Raw genomic sequence first — 19860 nt, 5'->3', positions numbered from 1 at the left:
GTTTTAAGCTTTCTTCAAAAACCCCTTAGCAGCAGAAAAAAATCCAATGATTTCAGAATTAATTATTTTGATGTCAGTCCTTTCTTTAAGGGTGGAGAAAAAGAGTTGGGGGGAGATTGGATCCAAAACACAGAAGAAGGAAAAATGGTTATTTTTAATAATATTTCCTCCACACAGAAAGAAAAAGAAATTAACTCATTCCCATTTGAGACCTTCTCCCCAAACTGCAAAAATCTGGAAGCCAGATTTTTTTTTTTTTTTTTTTTTTTAAAGAGCTAGAGTAAAAGTGTCAGACGTGTGTGCTTATGAAGAAATGCAATTGGGAAGAATACAAAAGTTGGACAGACTTGTCTATCTACAACCAAGCTATGATTTATCCTTTATCTTTTTTTATGCAACAGAAAGTTAATTTGTACTGCTCTCTCAGCTTTATACCTTGTTCAGCATAGAACCAACCCAAATGTCAACACCTGAAGAGCGTCATAAAGATTCTTTTGTTGTTAAGCATAGTTGGAATTTCTGAACTCATTTCATATCACCTTCTCTAGCTCTCTTGACAGATGTTTAACAGGAGTTTAGGTATTTCTAGGCAAACTGATTTATGATACTCAGAAGTTTTCAGGGATGAAGTAGTGGGGCTCCCTTCATAACAACAAGTAACTTTTGCCACATCTGGAAACTCAGTGACATTTTATTTAAGAAGAATCCCCAAATTTAGAGGGAAGTTGAACTAAAATAACAGTGAACAGATTCAGAAGAAAGGTTCAAAATGGCCACCATTGCACATAATTCAAGTATGGGAAAAGGCATCTCTGTAAAATGTCTTCCAATGTGGTAGGACATGACATGACATCATTTGTGTTCATCATTTAGCAAACAAGTCTCATATCTTCTACCAACTCCTATAGGTGGTGGCTGCCTGGAATACTGGGGTGAGAAGAACATAATGCTAAGTTTTGTCTAAAGTCATGATTGATCAATAATGTCTCTTTTTTTAACATGCTGCCTTGGCAATTCACCCACTCATTCATTTACACTTGCAACAAATATTTACTAAATGCCCACTATGTGCTAGCAATTCTGCAAAGCCTGGAGATAAATGGTCAACAAAAAAATAATCACAAAAACAAATGCAAAATTGCATCTGTTACAGTGCAATTAAGTGATGTACATATTCTACAGGCATGCCAAACTGGAGATTTGACACAACTGAGAAAGTTCCAGAAAGCTTCCCTGAAAAAAGTGAAGTTGGATTGCTATTGAATGGGGCATTAACTAGGTGAGGAAAAGAGGGAAATGTATTCCAGGACAAGGGGATTGTGTTGCATGTACAAGGCAGAGCACATATTGGTTTGAATTTGTCTTTATCACTCCAGTAAAGGAAGCCAGGGAAGATTTTTCAGCAGTAAGGGTTGGAGAATGATAAGTGTATCATGAGATTTATCTTTAGAAAAGATCAAGCTTGAGGTTTGAGAATCTCTGCCTTGGCCTGGCCTGGAGGCAAGCTGCACTTTCCCTTGGCACAGATGTCACTCTGAGTAGGCCAATGGCATGGTGGTAGCCATTAATGACCACTGCCTGTCTCCTTACAACAAGGAGAGTGCAGGATTTAGACTCTAGTGGTATGTTGTTGAGACTGTCAAAAAGTCAGGGAGGGCATTTTGTCAAAGGGCTCTGTTCTCACTCAAAAATCTCACTAGCTATGACAAGTAAATTCTGGTATTAGTTCTTCATGGCTCCAGTGGAAGTGGCAATGCTTTTTACAAACACAAGCTAAGCACCAGGACTCCTTAGAAGCTGAAGGCAGAGGAGACTGGGTTCAAGTAGGGCAATCTTAGACAGAGCACTCCGAGTGGTACCTGAGAGTCCCTCCTGCTCTGGGTTTGCATGGCTAATGTATTTTGTTTTCTAACTGCAGAGAACTTTTGCTCCAGAATGTACCACTCTCAGTAGATCCTGCATAAGAGTCCTACACATCCTATCCCCACCCCATTAATGCTCTGATAGCTCACCTCTTCATCTCCTTGCCTACTCTATTCCAGCCACACCGGTTTCCCTGTTCTTCCCCCAAACACACCAGCATGTTCCTGCCTTAGGGCTTTGCACTGGTGATTCTCTGTGCCAAAACACTCTTCCCCTAGATATTTAAAGGACTCTCCCTCTCTCACCTCCTTCAAGTCTTTGCTTAAGTGTCTCCTTCCCAATGAGTTCCAGTTGTCTACCCTATTTTACATTGTTACCACGTCCTCAATCCTTCTCTGACACTTCTGTTCTCCCTTATACTGGTCTACATTATTTTTTTTTTTTTTTTTTTTTACTTATTTACTTACTTATTATGTTCAGGTTGATTGCCTTTCTCCCATTCTCTACCCCCAAACCATTAAACCATAAGCTCCACTAGGAAGGGGTCTTTACCTATTTTGATCACTGATGTATTTAAAAAATGTTTTAGGGAAGGGACTCAATGAATATTGTTGAGTTGAATTCCAACATGGTACTTGGCCTCAGTGAGTTACCCATACCCATACCTTATCCTTGTACCCCTGGGCAGCTTGGGAGTCAGAGGTTGAGGCACTGGAACTTGATTCCTCTGATAGCATCTATGAGGTGTGGGGGCTAATCCATGGCTCACACTACTGCCTTAAGGATGCAGTATTTAGCCTAGTTAAGAGCAAAGTGTCAGCACTCCTACATCTCAGATGCCCAGCCCTGCACTTCCAGGTATGGTAGTTGTGTCATATGGTCTTGGTTTGATCAACTCAAAAATAAGAATGATGCCCTCCTCATTGCAGCAGATAAAATAACTGCTATGAATGAATCCCCAGGACCTGGTAGAGAGACTGGCACAGGCCAGGCATGCAATATGTTAGTTGGTTGATCATGAGGAAAAAGCAAGACAATGTTTGTAAAGGAAGGTATACATAACGCACTTGGCATAGAGCCTGGCATGTGGGAATCATGCATTCATTCACAAAATAAATATTTATCGCGTGTCTACTAAGTTCTAGGCGAAGTGCAACAATCGTGGGGATCGTTGAACGAACTACTAAATGTCATGGGCAGTAGGAAGATCTGCATGAGATAAGCTGAGCGGAAGGCAGCCTGAAGAGGGTGGTATCTCTCATGAGCCAGTCTGCTTCAGTATCCTTACAGAACACTGGGCAGAAGAACACCGAGACTCAGGCCTCCCCCTCCCACTGACCTGGACACGTGAAAGAGTGTCAGTCATACAGGTGTCAGTCATACAAGTGATGACAGCTGAGGTTTGGGACTCTCCCGGTGGCACCCTCTCTGATTGACTCTATGTGACTGCATACACAAACCAAGCAAATTTGATGAGCACTATAAGCCTCTGTAGTGCACCCTGGGTGCTGGGGTCAGTGGTTCCTGATATGACTGCTCACTGCTCCCCAAGTGCTTGGGCTTTAAGGGAGGGGGGACCAGGAACACTTAGGTACTAAAGTCTGTCTGCTCTTTGTCCCACAGTTCAGGGGTGTGTTCTCAATAAGTTATGACTCCCAGGCTTGCAGAAAAATATCAACAATGAAATCAAAATCAAACTACCTCTAAGGGTTGGTGGTAACAAAATCAGTTAGTAATAGCAACAGTAGTAGTTGTAGGAATCATGCCAGCTCACAAATATACAGCACCTATTATGTGCCAGGCACATGCAAAGCTCTGACATTATACTCACAATACTTTGAATTCGATTATTAGCCCAATTTACAGACAAGGAAACTGAAGTTTATGGAGGTTTTTTATTTTGTCCATGATCACACAGCTAGCTAACAAGTGCTCAAGCAAGAGTAACCCTAAGCAGTCCAACTCTAGATGGCATCTGCAAATTCAGTTATGGTTATGTGCTAAAGGGTCTTTTCAAGCATCATGGAAGTCCAGCTTTGATGCCTGAGTAGGGCACCCAACCTCTCTGGACCACCAGTTCCTTCTCCTATAAGAGCATCAGCCCTTCCGTTTCATTAGGAGTCGATGAGTCAGTGCATGTAAAACCTTTACACTGATGCCTGGCATGTGGTGAAAACTCAGAAGTATAAGGAATTATTGACATGATCAAATAGCTTAAGCCTAAGAGCTCTAGGCAGAACCCACCCCTTATGAATAGCCAGAGAACATTCTTACACGCCATCTACTTCAAGCTCAGAAAGATAAGAGGACCTCACAGTTTCTGCAATACACTTCTGCTTGTCACTCCAAATTCCCTTCTGAACCTGGTGAGGTATGTGTGGACTCAGGTGGACTAGCTAAAACCTAAGCTTTACAGCTTACAAGCTGTGTGTTTTAGGCTGGTCATTCACACTCTGAGTCTCAGTTACGCCCCCTGGGAAAGGGAGGTAATCCTGCCACCCACACCACAGGGCTGCCGTGAGGACCAGGGGACAAAGTCCCCGAGGATGCTGGATATATATCCTGGAACAGAGCAAACGCTCAATAAAAAGGGAGTGCTTTTATAAGCCAATTAATCATTATCCTTAGAATCGTGTCATTTACAAGGATACATCAATTCATGTGCCCCCCCCCCCCCGGTTGCCTATAGGGTGTGGGGAAGGATTTCAAACCTAAATCATCAAGGAGCGCATCATTCTCATTTGCTGCCTTTTTTTCCACAGCAGCCCTTCAGACCCTGCCTTAGTTCAGGCGGAAGCCTAACTCTGCGTGGCTAGGTTTCCCAAATGTGCCCCGTGATACCCAAAACCAAGCCTGTTGTGAATAATGAAGGCTTTGTGCAGTTTCCCAGGAGCAAATTGAAGGGCTACACTCAATCCTTCCTGGAATCCAGGAGTGTATTTTCATGATGCTGAGAAAGAAAGAAAAAAAAAAGCCTTAAAAAAGTTCTTTATTGGGAAAAGTAGAGGGAGATTTGGGGAGCAAGGTATCTAAGAGACAGGAAGAAAAATATAATCCACTATGCCTGACCATAAGGCCTCGGGCAGTCTTGGCTTTGCAGCAATGCCAGGCCATTTCAGAAGAGCTGGCCCCAGAGGGTAGCCATCAAGTCTGGAACCCTTGGCAAATACAGAATAAATGAAATCACATTACAAATCAAGATATAATGCTATCATCTATGGTCACAGGATTTTTGGCCACCAAGTACTAGAAATCATTAAAAGAGGGAAAGGGCAAGGCAGGATGTAGCTGTTATGCACCCTCACCACCCCCCATGGTGGGGGCAAGTGTCTCCTTAGCTACTGACTGACCTGAGACCTTTGGATCATGTATGCATCGTAGCTGGACCCGTGGTACTTGGCCGTAATATCTGGGCTGTAGCCAGCATCACAAGTGCATGGTATATTCGAGCTCAGGGGCTGTTTCTTAGGTCTATATACCTGTGGGAGAAAGCTACAATGGTTAGGTGCAGGAGGGGAGGGTGCAGGGTTCACAGGAAAGAGTTGGAGAAAGCAAAGAAGGGGGCTTATCTTGACTTTCTGTGGCCAAGTGGGTAGAAACCAATGTAAAAGATGCACAGCCCCAAACAAAGAGGTCAGATGTAAGCGGTTCCCAACCCCCAGGACCAGCGCTAGCGAGGCATGCTGCTCTGTGGAATGACCCCAATGTCTGGCAGTGACTGGGACCCTCCCTCTGCAGGAGAGGGCACCCAGGCGTGGCAGTGGTCTCTCTCTCTCAGCAAGGCAGTCCTATGGGAAATGGACTCTGGTCTGGGGCCAAAGGATGACTTTTCCTTCCTGAGGAGGGAAAGAGTTGGCCCAATTGTGAAGGGAAGGGGCTTATTTCTTTGGGCTTCCTTTCCACTCACCTTGCACTATGTGCTCAGACACCCTAGCAGGCAGAGAACCAGTGCTGGTGGCTGAAATTGAGGTGGACACACTCCTTGTGGTACCATGTGGCATTTAGAGAGTTTCAGAGCCACATGTGGCCTAAGCTAAGATGTGACAGCCACCTTGTGAGACCACAGACCGTTGAGCCATAATATATGCGGAATTGGTTATATAAGGAAGCTAGAATCCAAGGGAATATCTTTAACAATTACTTCCAAAATACCCCAAGTTATATATGGAGAAGAAATAAGGTCTGAAGATTTCAGGAATGATTTTGCAATACGCTACTTCCATTCAAGCCACTTCCAGGAAACTCTCCAAAAAGAAAAGAACTGCTTTCTGTACAAGTTAGGACTTTGCCCCTCCTTCCTTTTCCCTCAGAAGAAATACAGTAGCCTAGAGAGGAGGAAAAAGATGGGATAATTGAGTAAATAGGTGACAAAAAGAATGTATAGCTGAATAATGGCCAAGGAGGTCTCCAAGTAGTCTAGCAGTGCTGGGGACTGGGAGATGTCCCTTAGTCAAAAGGTCCTAAAGGAACTAGTTGAAGAACCAAGGTTGGAAGTATGGAGAGAAAGAAATCTAAAGAACTGGATGAGGAGAGTCACTGATGGGGCCCAGAAAGAGAGCAAGACAGAAGGTAACACGTCCAATGGGAAAGAAGGTGCCCAGAATTTAATTCGTAGGTTCCAAGAAATAGTCAGAAGTCATACAAAGTCCACTGGAAGGAAGAGACCTGAGAGTTATTTCTGGGGAGATGATGTGAATATAAAGGAAAGGGAAACAGCACTGGCTGCAAACCACACAAGCCCAGGCACATGCACATAAACAGAAAAGCAGTAAAAGGATGTTTCAGCAACAACTTGGGCAGTATCATTCCTACCTGGTTTTAACTGCGTGAGCCGGCACGATGGGTATGGGAGAATGAAGAGCAGCTAAACCCAGAGAAAGCACCCAAGGCCCCCAAACCAGCCAAACACACCTTTCGTGCAGGAGGCCCCACCTGCTGCTTTAACTGATGCACGAGTCGATCTTTTTCCCGCTTCAGGGCCATAACTTCTTCCTGTGTCTTTTTCTTTTTGGAAGCAGACAATTCCAGCAAGGCAATATTTGCATCTTTTTCACTGATTGCCGCAAGCAGAGCTTCCTGTCTGGTAAAATAAAGATTATTGTGATCATTTTTACAAAGTGTAAAAAAAAATTGTCATTTATAGTTGAAATGAACCATGGAGCTTTGTCTTCATGGGAAGGAATTATGGACAAAGTTTAAGACAGACGTTGTCTCAGAATGGACATAGTAGTTTGGGTCAGAATCCCTGAGACTCATGCACTGCTTCCTCTGAAGGAGCCATCTTTCATTGGTTTCATAAACAAAGCTGCAAATTAGAAAAGGAGGGAATCAGTCTGAGCATTCACTTCTAGGACACTTTAATCCATCCATCCATCCATCCATCCATCCACCCATACACCCGTTTGCCAAGTAAAGTTCTCGGTACTCCAAGACAACCCAACAAAACGGGGCAACAACTTAAATATCAAGATCATTTTTTTTTCATGTAAGATTTCCTTTCGAAGTCATGCAGAGATATTTAGTAGAGGAGTCCTTTCTATTTTCAACGTAATTAATGATGCTTTCCTGCTATTCTATTTAAAACCATTCCTTCCTCAGCCTTCCTTATTTAGTAATTGTATCACTAACCACTGACGAGTCCAAGCCCCAAACTTACAAGTCATCCTTAATTCCTTCCCTCTCTTTTTTTCCCAGAGACACCCCATCAACAACTTCAATAGGTTTTACTCCAAAAGACATTCCTTATCTACACATTTTTAAAAGATTTTTATTTATTTTTGAGAGAGAGAGAGAGAGAGAGAGAGAGAGAGCAAGCATGAGCAGGGGGAAAAGCAGAGGGAGAAGCAGACTCCCTGATGAGCAGGGAGCCCAGTGCGGGGCTCAATCCCACGGCCCTGGGATCATGACCTGAGCCAAAAGGCAGACACTTAGCTGAGTTATCCAAGCACCTGAAAAGACATTCTTTATCTAAACTGATCTACGGCTACCAGACTTGTCCCAACCACCAGCATCTACTCCTGCAGCCCACTGGTCTCCCTAGAACAAAACCCAAAATAATCTTTAAAAACATTATAAATTTTGGGGTGCCTGGGGGGCTCAGTCAGTTGGGTAGCTAACTCTTAATTCTGGCTCAGGTCATCATTTCAGTGTTGTGATATTGAGCCCCAGGGAGTGCTCCATGCTGGGTGTGGAGACTGCTTGAGATCCTCTCCCTCTGCCTCTCTTCACCCTCTTAAAAAAAAAAAAAATTACAATGCTTTGACTCATTATCTCTGATTTTTTTTTTAAGGTTTTATTTATTTATTTGACAGAGAGACAGTGAGAGAGGAGACACAAGCAGGGGGAGTGGGAGAGGGAGAAGGAGGCTCCCCGCCAAGCAGGGAGCCCGATATGGGGCTCAGTCCCAGCACCCTGGGATCATGACCTGAGCTGAAGGCAAACATTTAACCACTGAGCCACCCAGGCACCCCCTTAATCTCTGATTATAGCTTACTCAAAATAATATTAGAGTTGCCTACTCCCATTTTACAGTTCTTTTTTTCTTGCAACATCTGTTGCAAATTTCGACATGGAATTTTGGGAGACTATTTCTAACTAACTAGACATTGGTTCTCCTAGTACCTTTCATTTAGTCCTTCTCAACACTGAGGAAGTCTTGTCCCAATCTGCGTCACTTCTGCCATATTCTAGATACCTTATAAGACCTCACAACCCTGCGAAAGCCTCTGTACTGGATATTTTCTTTGCATAGAAGACCCAGGACTAAAACTTGGTCATGATCCTGTTTTGTCTTTTTTTTTAATTCCCAGACCAGGCCCACTCCAGACTAGGCCCCCTCCAGATGTCTGAACAAGATGGTCATTATTTGGATCTCAGATTTTCCCCCTTTTCCCTGCAGGGATTTGTATGGACTTTTCTGGGCCCTGCTAAAGGCAGGCAGTAGGAGCTTCTGTTGGAGGCTCAGTCAGACATATGAGCAGCAGAAATGTCAGGGAATATGTCCACTTTCCAGAAGAAAACCAGTGCAGGCTGGACTATCAACAGCGGCATTCAAATCCAGCTTCACACAGCCTGTCTCCTTCTGGATAACATCTTGAGACAATAGACATGCTTACCATTCACAGCTCATGCATATTTGTACATAAAACTAGGCTGAAGAGGCTGCACAGTCTTCAAATCAGGGAGAGCCCATTCGCTACCTACTCCAACTTAACTACCACACACGTAGGGTGACTGTAATATTTTACCCTACTTTGCACCAAATTGAAATGTCCGTGTGAAGCTTTTTTAATGGAAACAATCTAAGAAATCATTAGGAGGAAAATTGGGGATTGATCGTTAATTATCCTGTATCTCATATTTCACTCTTCCTTTTAAAAAGATTTTATTCATTTGAGAGAGAGAGCAAGCATGCATGTACCAGCAAGAGTGGGGGGAGGGACAGAGAGAGAGGGAGAAGCAGACTCCCCACTACCTGCAGAGCTCAGTGTGGGGCATGAGGCTTGATCCCATTCCCAAGAACCTGAGATCATGACCTGAGCCAAAGCCAGACACTTAACTGACTGAGCCACCCAGGTGCCCTCCATATTTCAGTCTTTACAGCTAAATGCAGCATTTAAAATGCTGAGGATAAAAGGGGTGCCTGGGTGGCTCAGATGGTTAGGCATCTGCCTTTGGCTCAGGTGATGATCCCAGAGTCCTGGAATTAAGCCCTGCATTGGGCTCCCTGTTTGCTGGGGAGTCTGCTTCTCCCTCTCTCTCCCCCCTGCCCTCCCCCCAGCCTGTGCTATCTCGCTCTCTCTGTCAAATAAATAAATAAAATCTTCAAAACAGAAAAAAAAAAAAAAGAAAAGAAAAAAGATCTGTGAAAACGTTTATTTGTTGAGAGACAATTCTCCACGTGTCTCATATTTCAGCAGGTTTTACAAGCAAAGGCACTATCTTCTTTTCTCACAATCTTTCCAGAATGTTTGTATAGTGAATAACCTTGGAAGACAGAAGTAGTTTCTCCCTTAGGATCAAAGGGTAGACATGCTTACTGCCCTCATATAATAGCATCTCCTTCTAGAGCAAAGGGCAGGCACGTTACTGCCATTATAAAAGATTCAGGTTCTGAAACTTTTCAGTGTTCTTCTCTTGTAATGTAACCCACTGTAAGCCCAGCTATTCATCTGAGCTGCCTGCCTCGCCTCCATGGGACTTGAGGAAAGGAGAACTGACATAAATTCGCTGACACTGCTCTCCGCACCTTAAGCAATGAAGTCCTTTGTTTCTGACCGCAAAGTCTCTGGTCATCTACCTGCATCCATGAAACTGAGGCAGGCTAACCATTAGCATGCCACTAAGGGAAAAATCTCAGAATCCTCACAGTTCTAGATGGGTAGGTATATATTCAATAAGATCCCCCAAACATAAAACTGTATTCATAGAAAAAAAATTGGAAGGAAAGACATCAAAATGTTAATAGTCATTCTCTTATGGTGGTGAAATTGATAGGCTGGTTTTTGCTTTTTTTTCTGCCTGTATCTTTCTGCATTCTTCTTCTTTCTCACAAAATACCATGAGAGTAAAATTAACAAACTGTAAATGAAACTTCACAGTCATTAAATAAACTATAGGTGCACGCTTCAAATACTTGGCATATACGAAAATCTCTTCATTTTCTCATCAACATTTTTATTATGTTCTCTCTGTCCCTCTCACTCTTTATATGCAGGTAAGTGCACACACACACATAGTGTCACATATACGTATCTGGTACAATCTACATCATCTCCCATGTGAACAGTTGTAATCATTGCCTAAGTAGGTTCCCTTTGCCCACTTTTATGTCCCTATGTTCTATGGTCCTTTACAATCCACTTTCCTCTCCCAGGTCAAAGTTCAGAATTACACAGCTTTAATAACTGTTAAAAGTCATTATCAGCTGGGGCACCTGGGTGGCTCAGTGGGTTAGGGCTCTACCTTCGGCTCAAGTCATGGTCTCAGGGTCCTGGAATCAAGCCCTACATCAGGTTCTCTGCTCAGCAGGGAGCCTGCTTCCCCCTCTCTCTCTGCCTGCCTCTCTGCCTACTTATGATCTCTCTCTGTCAAATAAATAAATAAAATCTTTAGAAGAAAAAAGTCTTTATCAACCTAAAGAAGGACACTTCTAAATTCCTTTTACCCTATAATTCTATAATTTAAGCTTTTCATGACTTAACACTTATTTATCCTCTTGTAATATCATTAAAAGTCCCAACAAATTAATTTCTAATTTTCAATTTTCTATTGATTAGAAAACTGCTGATCATAAAACACACATCAATTCCTAATTCTCTACAGATACTATTACTAAATATAGTCCCAAATCCTATTATGCTTAATTATTATATCTCAAGATACATTTAAAATCATTTTTAAAAAAGTACACTTAAAACCACTACTCGTCAACATTAAATTTATGCAAAACATCCCATTTTGTTCCTTGTACCATGTTCTTTATTTTTTTTAATTTTGTTCTGTTTGCTTCTGGTTAACAAATATGTTTTATAAATGCTGGTACTATACAATCATAGATATCTGAACAAAATAAATGTAACAAGGAATACATATATATATATATATATATATATATATATATAATATACCCTCCTTTAAATATTGACGATAAACTAATGATAATTTATCTTAACTTGATTGAAATCTACATTCAATAATTTTAGTCTATTTAAGTCAAATAGTAATTGGTAGAAAATAAAAGTATATAAAACTCAAAAAATATGAACATTTCACATTTCATACTACGATATCTCGGAAGATGTTCTGAATATGTTAAGGTTGTATCTGGCCACTTACTTAAACAAGGATGCCAGGCAAAGAAAACTCTTAATTGTAGGCTGATAGAACCATTGCATTTGTGGTTTTTTTAAACAATAAGCTTTATAAAATGAGTTTTAGATAATTCTTCATCAAGCTGATATGTTTCAATTAATAATTTAAATCACTGTGAGCTAATTCTGCAAAGTTATGGGTTTTCCTTATCCCTGCTTCAGAAGTCAGGGGCTTTTTGAGGATGAGAGATACTGAACATAATATTTTTTAAAAGATTAATTTCATTTGCCAGACCTATATCAGATTCTATACTTTTTGCAATTCCCATAAGGCAATTTGCTAATACGTCTACTTAAAGCACCGAAGGACAAATACTTTACTGAAAATTAACAGAGGCCTGTTTTGAGAAAATGGCAAACATTATAATAAATTAAGAAGCTTAAATGTTATCACTTCTTTTTTCCAATAGGGAATTTAGATTCAGTCTTTAAAAGTCTGGGAAAAGGGAAATATTTGCATTTCTAATGCCCTTTTACATCTACATGTTTTTACATGTTATAATTTTTTTTTTAATGTGTACCTGTGAAAAGACATTTGGATATAAATTGGAAATGCAAAGAAAAATTCTCATTATTTTCCCTATCAAGTGACTCATCTAGATTCAAGGACAGATTTACATTGCTTCAGAAATTGTTACGGTCCCAACAACCGGAAGAAAGTTTCTGTAAGTCTGAAATCACCTTCAGCAGTTAATCTGTCCTTTCTGTTCACAGAAAATACGAAAAGACCGTATTTCCTCATCTTTAGATAGTTAGTGGGGTTAAGTGTATGCCAAAGGCTTGCATTATTATCTTTAGAACACTGTGATGCTTTAGTATACAATTACTAAGGTGATCTGTCTATGCCCCAAAATGTAGCTTAAAATATGAAAAGGAAGCCCAAATAAGCTAGAAAGGAAGATAAGATAATGCACAGAGAAATAAATCTATAAGAGTCTGCTGAATGCCAAGCTAAGAAAGTGGACCATAGACAGCATTTTATCAAAGTGCAGCCTAAACAAACGTCAAGGGGCATAATTTCTTTAACAAATATGGGCAACAATGAAGTAAAAAGAGGGGGGACTTCTGTGCCCTCACGCACATTTAGTCAGGGTTAACAATGGATAAAAATATGTGCAAGAACACATTTAATAACCCTATGCTGTCATTCAGTTTGTAGGAGGTAGTCAAGATACAGCTAATAAAACACCAAAAAAAATGGTTTGCGCCACCCTGAAAAGAAAAAAAAAAAACCCTCAATGGAATAAAACAAAAGAAGACTGAAGGGCGTCTCCCACCGAGATAAATGCCTTCTTTTGAGTGTTGCCTGTGGCTAACCTTCACAAAGAGAGCTCCAGAATCCTCTGATGGTAATACATCACTACATCACTTATCACAGTCAATTTAAAAGGGAGCTTTATAAACATTTCTATTTCACTCCCTGTTGCTGTCGCTCTATTAATGATGACTTGAGCTCTGAGAGAGGATCCAAAATTAATTTTAGAAATTGTAAATGAGGCAGACCAATTACGAACTATTATAAATTGGTTGGCGGGTTGGGGCGGGGAGGGGGGTAGTATTAACACATTTTTTTTTTCTTGCAGGCTCTTGTTTTAGTGAGCTGACCCATCTTTAGGAACACACTCAATTACAAAAGCAGATGCTTAAAAAATGCATTCCATTAAGAAATGTTTGGATAATGGCATGCAAGGGAGAACCTACATTATGTACGGTGCTCAGCCCACAGTCATGTTCTAATCATACTGTGGGAAAAAAAAATTCCGCTCAATCAACTTTTCCCAGTTAATTACTGTTTTCTTTCCCTCATGACCCTGAATCTTCAACCGTAAGTTCAGTAGGAGGTGACTCAAGACAGACGGTGACGAAAGATCCTGTTCAAAACAGCCTCTCTCTCACCCCTGGGGTAAGGATAGGTGGAGGTTTGCTGTGATCAACCCTGGAGATAGATGCTCATTTGCCTCAATTTCAAAAGCAGCATTTTTAAAAAGCATCTTGAGAAAGGAAAGTCTTCTGATATCAATTAATATCAACACTATCCACTAGCAGAATGATGTATTGTGTATGCAGAAGGGCCCACGCAGAAAGCAAAGCTGCTCACATAAGGTGGGGCCCACAGGGTGAGATATATTTGAACAACCACAAGTTCTAGCAAGGACAAAGAACAGACCAGATTTGTAAAGGCCAGGCTTTGGCAGCCCAGACTCCTTAATGCGGTTTGCTCTCTGTCGCCCACCTAAAACTGACCTCAAGAAATAGTTGACTCCAATTACGGAGAATTTTGTCTTTGAAACCTAATAGCACACGATTGGAATTTCCTAACACAGGGGCCATGAAGTCTTGTGGAGGCTCTTTACTCCACACACCAGCTTTTACCCCACTACTTACTCAGGGCATGACCTAAGTAGGCAGCTGAGCCATCCTTGGGTTCCGCCAAGTGCAGCTAGGCTAGGAAGTTCTGTAGGTAAGGGGAACATGGTGTGCTTTCAGGGCACTGAGATGGCAAATGCCGGCCCCCTGGTCATTTTGCTACAAAGGGTGTCAGGGAGTCTGAGGCCAACTGACTTTCCCATATGGAAACGGCCAGAGGAAGATGAGTATTAGGAAGAGCTACTGCCCCCATCCTCAAATGCTCTCTCCATTCCCATCCCTTGGGAGAACTGATTTAAAAAAAAAGTCAGTGGGGGATGGGAGGAGCCCTTCTCTAAGTCCGGGTAGAAGACGTGTGTGGCATTACTGATTACTGTGTCTGTCTGCCTGTCTGTCTGTCTGTCTCTCTCTCTCTCTCTCACACACACACACACACACACGATAAAAAATTACTTCTTTCAATTTTTAGCCTTTTATGATTTCTTTAAACTTGTCTACTTAAATAAAATACCACTTATGTCCTTAAGACTTGATTAACATACTTGATTAGGATACTAATTTAGTGCCTGAGCTTTGGGACTGAATATACCTGGGTTTGAATCTCACTAATTTATCTATTGTTTCTATGACCCTGGCAGGTTCCATAATGACTCTGAAACTTAGATTTCCTCATGACTGAACTAAGAAGGATGATAGTCACTGTCTCTGAAATCTTTATGAGAGTTAAATGTGACAGTGCCTGTAAAGATTCTGTTCAGTGCCTGATACAACCACACAAATGTTAGCAATTACTTATTTTTACATAACATGGATACCATCAAATGTAAAGATTGAAGTTTTGCCTTATTTTCTACCAGGCTCTCCTTCACAGTAAACATTCTAAACATGCCATTGGGTCACTTATTTTCAAGGCTGACTCTCTGAAATTAGTTTCTGTCTAGTCGCACATTTGACTTTCATGAGGTGATGTCTGTTTTCCCAAATAAACTAAAAGGAGAAAACAGAGCTTGAGTGTGGACACAATGTGTTCATCATAGGAGAGTTGCATCCCAGGCCAGGCAGGTCTGATTTAGTCAGTAACTGTTCAATATCATTCCATCCAAACGGATAGGAAAGGCCACATAAAAGTGGGCAAGACGTGATTTCATGCCACATGAGAAATGGAAAGGTGTTTTAAAAGGTGACCTTTTAAAAGTCAAGGTCAAGTGCAAAATCTAACCAAGGTCAAACAACTTCAAAACAAAAATTGTTCCATTAAAAAAAAAAAAAAAACTTAAAAAAATAGTAAATTTGGAAGGCAGGGAGGGCAAGTAAAATAAAGAGCCTCTGACCCTTCACGAGGCACACACGAGCACACCAGGCATTAGTGTGTAATCGCCTGCTATAGTTCTCCTTTGGTTCCATTATTCTAGTTCAGTGATGAGAAAGTTTCTCTGTAGACCACTTCACACCGCCAGTGCAGATTTACACGTGCAGTACACCCAGCCAGACTCCCTGGAAGGGTTATTGATGATTGATAGTAGGAAAACGGAACACATCTGGACTTCACTGTGGGCCAGAGCTTTGCTAAACCTATTGTCCATGGATGATCAGTTACTGTCCAGACACTTGCCTTCTCACATTAACTTTTCGGTTGGAAATTAGTAACTGCCAGAAAATGGGTCACTAACTTCAAGGTTTAGAAGTTTAGAACTCAGGGTATCTGATCAATTATTATTTTTTTCTTATTGGTAAGATATATAGATGTGTATATACGTGCATATATGTATGTATTTATTTTCTCAAAAGATAATATATTTTAACTTTCCCTCTACTGTATATTTAATGCTACTAAGATTTGTTAGTAAGCCTTGCACAGAGCAGCAAATTGCCCTCCTGTATCTTGAACTAAATATTTTCCCTCTTAATTTGACATTTTTGTGTTAAATCAAACCTCCCTTTACTTATGTTTACAGGGAATAGAATATTCCCAGAGGCTAAATTATAATGAAAAACAAAACAGATTGTCATGTCATTGCTGTGAGAGGAATATGAGCAGAAGGGGGCACATTCCAGAATTTTGCTAAACATTTGAAGAAAATTGAATTAAGGTTCTGTAAAGCAGATCTTGTAGAGAGAAATACAAAAAAATAAAGTTGCTGGAAGCAGCTCCTTTGTGACAGTTCCTTATCAGAGGAAAGGAAAAAGGCGGTGGTGTCTACACAGGGAAAAGGAAACACAGTGGTGTGTCTGTGTATGCCAAGCAAAAAGCAGGTTTCCAGAAGGAGCCTGAAGGCATCATATCTGATAGGGAGGAGGGCTAACCAGACTCCCCTCAGCTTGAAGCTGCTCTCCCTTGCTGTGCCTGCCACGAGAGAACGGCAATTCAGGATAACCTATTGGAGTTTTCCTTCGGGAATCTGATGGCTTTTAAAGCACCCTCAAAGACGGAATTCCTCAAGTAAATCTCTTTGAGAAGTCTGGATTTTAGGTCTGCCATCTCGTGGCCATTGCAATAATTACTGCCCCTTTCCAGTTTTTCCCAAAGTAATTACATCTCTATCATCTATATTCTAAACAGGTACTGCAAAGGGTGCTTATTTAAAAAATGAACGTTAACCACAGAAGAGCTCCACGATGTGTAAGGAGGTAGGACATGTCACATTCTCATCCGCTTTCTGCTCACATTTTTCATGTCTTGATGGAAGCTTAGATTGAAATGATCACTTTACAAATTATCAAATAAACATTCAGTATAGGGTTAGGCCTGTTGAGAGGTGGGATCAGAGGTGAAAGGCATGTTTTCGGTGCCTTTTTTTAAAAAAAGAAAACTTAATGGACACAGAGTTGCATCCAAACGAATGAAAGTATCAGCATTTCTGTACTTGCCACACATGAATTTGCGAGAACATACAGAATAAAGTAGGTTGTAAATCCAAAGGGGCTTCATACCTAAAAATTAAGATGGTATGTTTTTCTGAACATGCTTCAACAATGTGAGGGGGAAAAAGTAAGACCAAATTTATAGCAGATATATGTTGGGATGGAAATGCTAAAATGCTGCTATAAAAACATACTGAGTCTGTCTAATGAACACCCACTAGCCACTTGTTGCATGTGTCAACAGGAGAGAAGCAAATGCATGTGGTCACTTCTTAGCAAGATTTCACCAATGTATCATAAGGTCTAAACTAAAGAGAGATGCAAGAGCTTATTCTATGACCATAAATTAATTTCAGAGCCCAAACTACAGAATTATAGAACTATGCATACACATACATACACCAAAAGGATTGCATTGCTAGGCAACGATTCAAAAGATACATATATAATGAAGAGTCACAAAAATCAGCAAGTGAATTCAGAAATAATGAGTTATATCTGTTAGTTACCTGAAATTTCTGGATTTGTGAATATAATATATGGGACAGTATAGCATGCTCCTTCTCGGAGGTTGAGGGAATGTGAAACCAGACAGCGGATGCAGAATGAGAGAGTCTGGTAAACTACCTGAAAGCACTCCACATCTGGAAAGAATCGTGGGGGAACCAGCCCAAGACACAATGGTATAGAAAGCAGTCTCAGATTTACAGTATGGGTGGCCTTGTGGCTCATGGAAGTGAAATTTCCACTCGGGGAGGAGCGATCACTAAGAAGCAGGAATATTTGTGATGTGAAATTAGGAAGTCCACTCCAAAGCAACTGGAGGGAGCATGTTCCTCTGGGGTGGCTGTTTACTGACCATGCAGAGAAGAATAAACTAACCAGATAATCAGAGCCCAGTTCTTCAACTCCTTAAGCGCATACTCACTGAGTACCCCCTGCATACCAGGTACCGGGGAGGAAAGGACAAAGAAGACAGGCACAACAACTCCTGCTGCCATACAGCAGACCCTGGAGACTCTCCATGCACACAGTCATAATGGCTAACCCTGCTTTCCACAGAAATACTATTCTATTTCTGTCAGTAACGAATACCAGATCATTAGCAATACCAGGCAAAGAAGATATCCATGAATCCTGTTTACCAACCCAAAGGCTGGGAATAAGAATTCACATGGCACGTTCCCCCACATGCATCAAATAGTGGGATAATTGATCCCAAAGCTCTCTCCCATCCTGTCTTCTTCATTCTGCATGTCCAGCGTGATGCAGCTGCAATCCAGAAGCTCAAAAATGAACAAATAAACAGAAACCTGACACCTCCTATTCATAACTATTGGCTGAATGATTTGAAGAGCACTTTTTTGTGTGTGTTTCAGAAACTGTCAAATATCAGTGATCTCATGTAGTTCGACCTAACAATTTCCTCCCATAAAAAAAAAGCAGCTTTACTGGTTTCTTCATCTGCTTGTTTATAATACATGCCCATGGAGAATTATAATTCTTCATCACTTTCTAACCTCAAAGACTTAAAAGACTGAAGCAATTCCCTTTCCACAATATCCAACTACTAATCCTACATGCACCCAAAGACTACCTACTAGAGACAGCCCAGTCCATGGGAGAGAGCCTGCTACACATATCAGAGTGGGAAGCAGGCAACTAGAAGCCCTGAAAGGTGACAGATCCCAGTCCCTTAGTGGGTGCCCCCAGACCTGGAAAACCACTTAGTGAGAAACTTCCTGGTGATCAACTCCCAACCTGATAGTGATTACCACTCCCTGAGATACTGACCTGTTGACTGATTGCTTTGAGATCAGATCATCTATCTCCCAGGACAGCCTTGAGGCGGCCCCACATCACTGAGCAGCAGTGGAGCACCTTCCTTTAGATTTGAACTTCAAGTCACAGGACAAAGGGCAGGAGTCAGAGAAGAATGTGGCTGCAGAATGCTTAAGGGGTTTTCTAAATTCCCATAAGTGAAAGGACCAAGAAAAAAGCATCCTTGAAGAGGTGACACAATCATGAGTGGTGGCATAAAAGTACTAGCTAATGTCTTAATCTGTGTCTTAATTTCTCCACATATGGACAAACACTGTGCTAGAGAGAAGTTACTGTGGATGAACACTGTGCTAGACATTGTACGGGAACAATAAGAAAGAGGGCTTGCAAACTCTTCTGGTAAAGAAAACAAATGCATATGAAACGTCAAATCACAAAACAAAAGACAAAGTATAGTCTATTAATGCCTCCATTATTAGGATGGAGGATTAGCAATTATTAAGTTATTACTTTGTTTGCTATATGCATATGTGAGGCCTAGGTAAAGCACAGAGTTTCATTTAGTCCCCTCAAATTATCCTCCGAAGAGAAAGTAATTATTATTCATACCATGAAGTTCCATAAACTGAGTCTGTGGAAATTTAAGCAGATGGCCCAAAATCACATTGCTTTTCAATGGTGAAACTGGAATTTGAATCCAGGTCTGTGTGACTTGGTCATTTCACTAAAATGCTTGGTTGTAGGAAGGAAGGAACATCCCTTTGGTTTGGGATAATGGGGGTAGGTTTTCACATACTGCAGAGGTGGTGTATTGGAGGGCTGTACTGGAGGGCTCTAGAAGGAAAAGGGAGGCTTTCAGATGGGGATAAGCTTCTGAGAAAAAACTAAGAGGATTCAGTCATTTAAAATTCAATCTGTCTTGTGTATTTACTTCTATTTCCAGCTATACAACTCCCAGGGATGTTAGAGTACCACCACAGAAAACACATGGTCAGATTCAGTGCTTCCTAAGTGCCAGATCAAAGACTGGCACTTGGAAGTTCTCATGCATGCACACACTTGCTCATTTACATATGCATATATAAGCGTGTACACTCTCACTCGAGTACACGTG

General features: G+C 41.2%; 1 protein-coding gene across 7 annotated transcripts in view; it reads right to left on the bottom strand.

Moving 5' to 3' along the window:
- The window catches only part of ERC2 (ELKS/RAB6-interacting/CAST family member 2), a 923400-nt gene that overhangs the window by 212713 nt on the left and 690827 nt on the right, over nt 1-19860 (bottom strand). For all 7 annotated transcript variants that reach the window (XM_045078756.1, XM_045078755.1, XM_045078764.1 and 4 more), the window contains one exon: nt 6796-6943. In XM_045078756.1, the coding sequence (XP_044934691.1) occupies nt 6796-6943 (148 nt within the window). The remainder of the gene's footprint in view (nt 1-6795; nt 6944-19860) is intronic.

This window comes from Mustela putorius, unplaced genomic scaffold, assembly GCF_011764305.1.
Source record: "Mustela putorius furo isolate JIRA1106 unplaced genomic scaffold, ASM1176430v1.1 tig00000095_pilon_pilon_pilon, whole genome shotgun sequence".
Lineage (NCBI taxonomy): Eukaryota > Metazoa > Chordata > Mammalia > Carnivora > Mustelidae > Mustela > Mustela putorius.
Note: the sequence above shows the minus strand (reverse complement) of the source record. Positions and strands in the feature narration are given on the sequence as shown.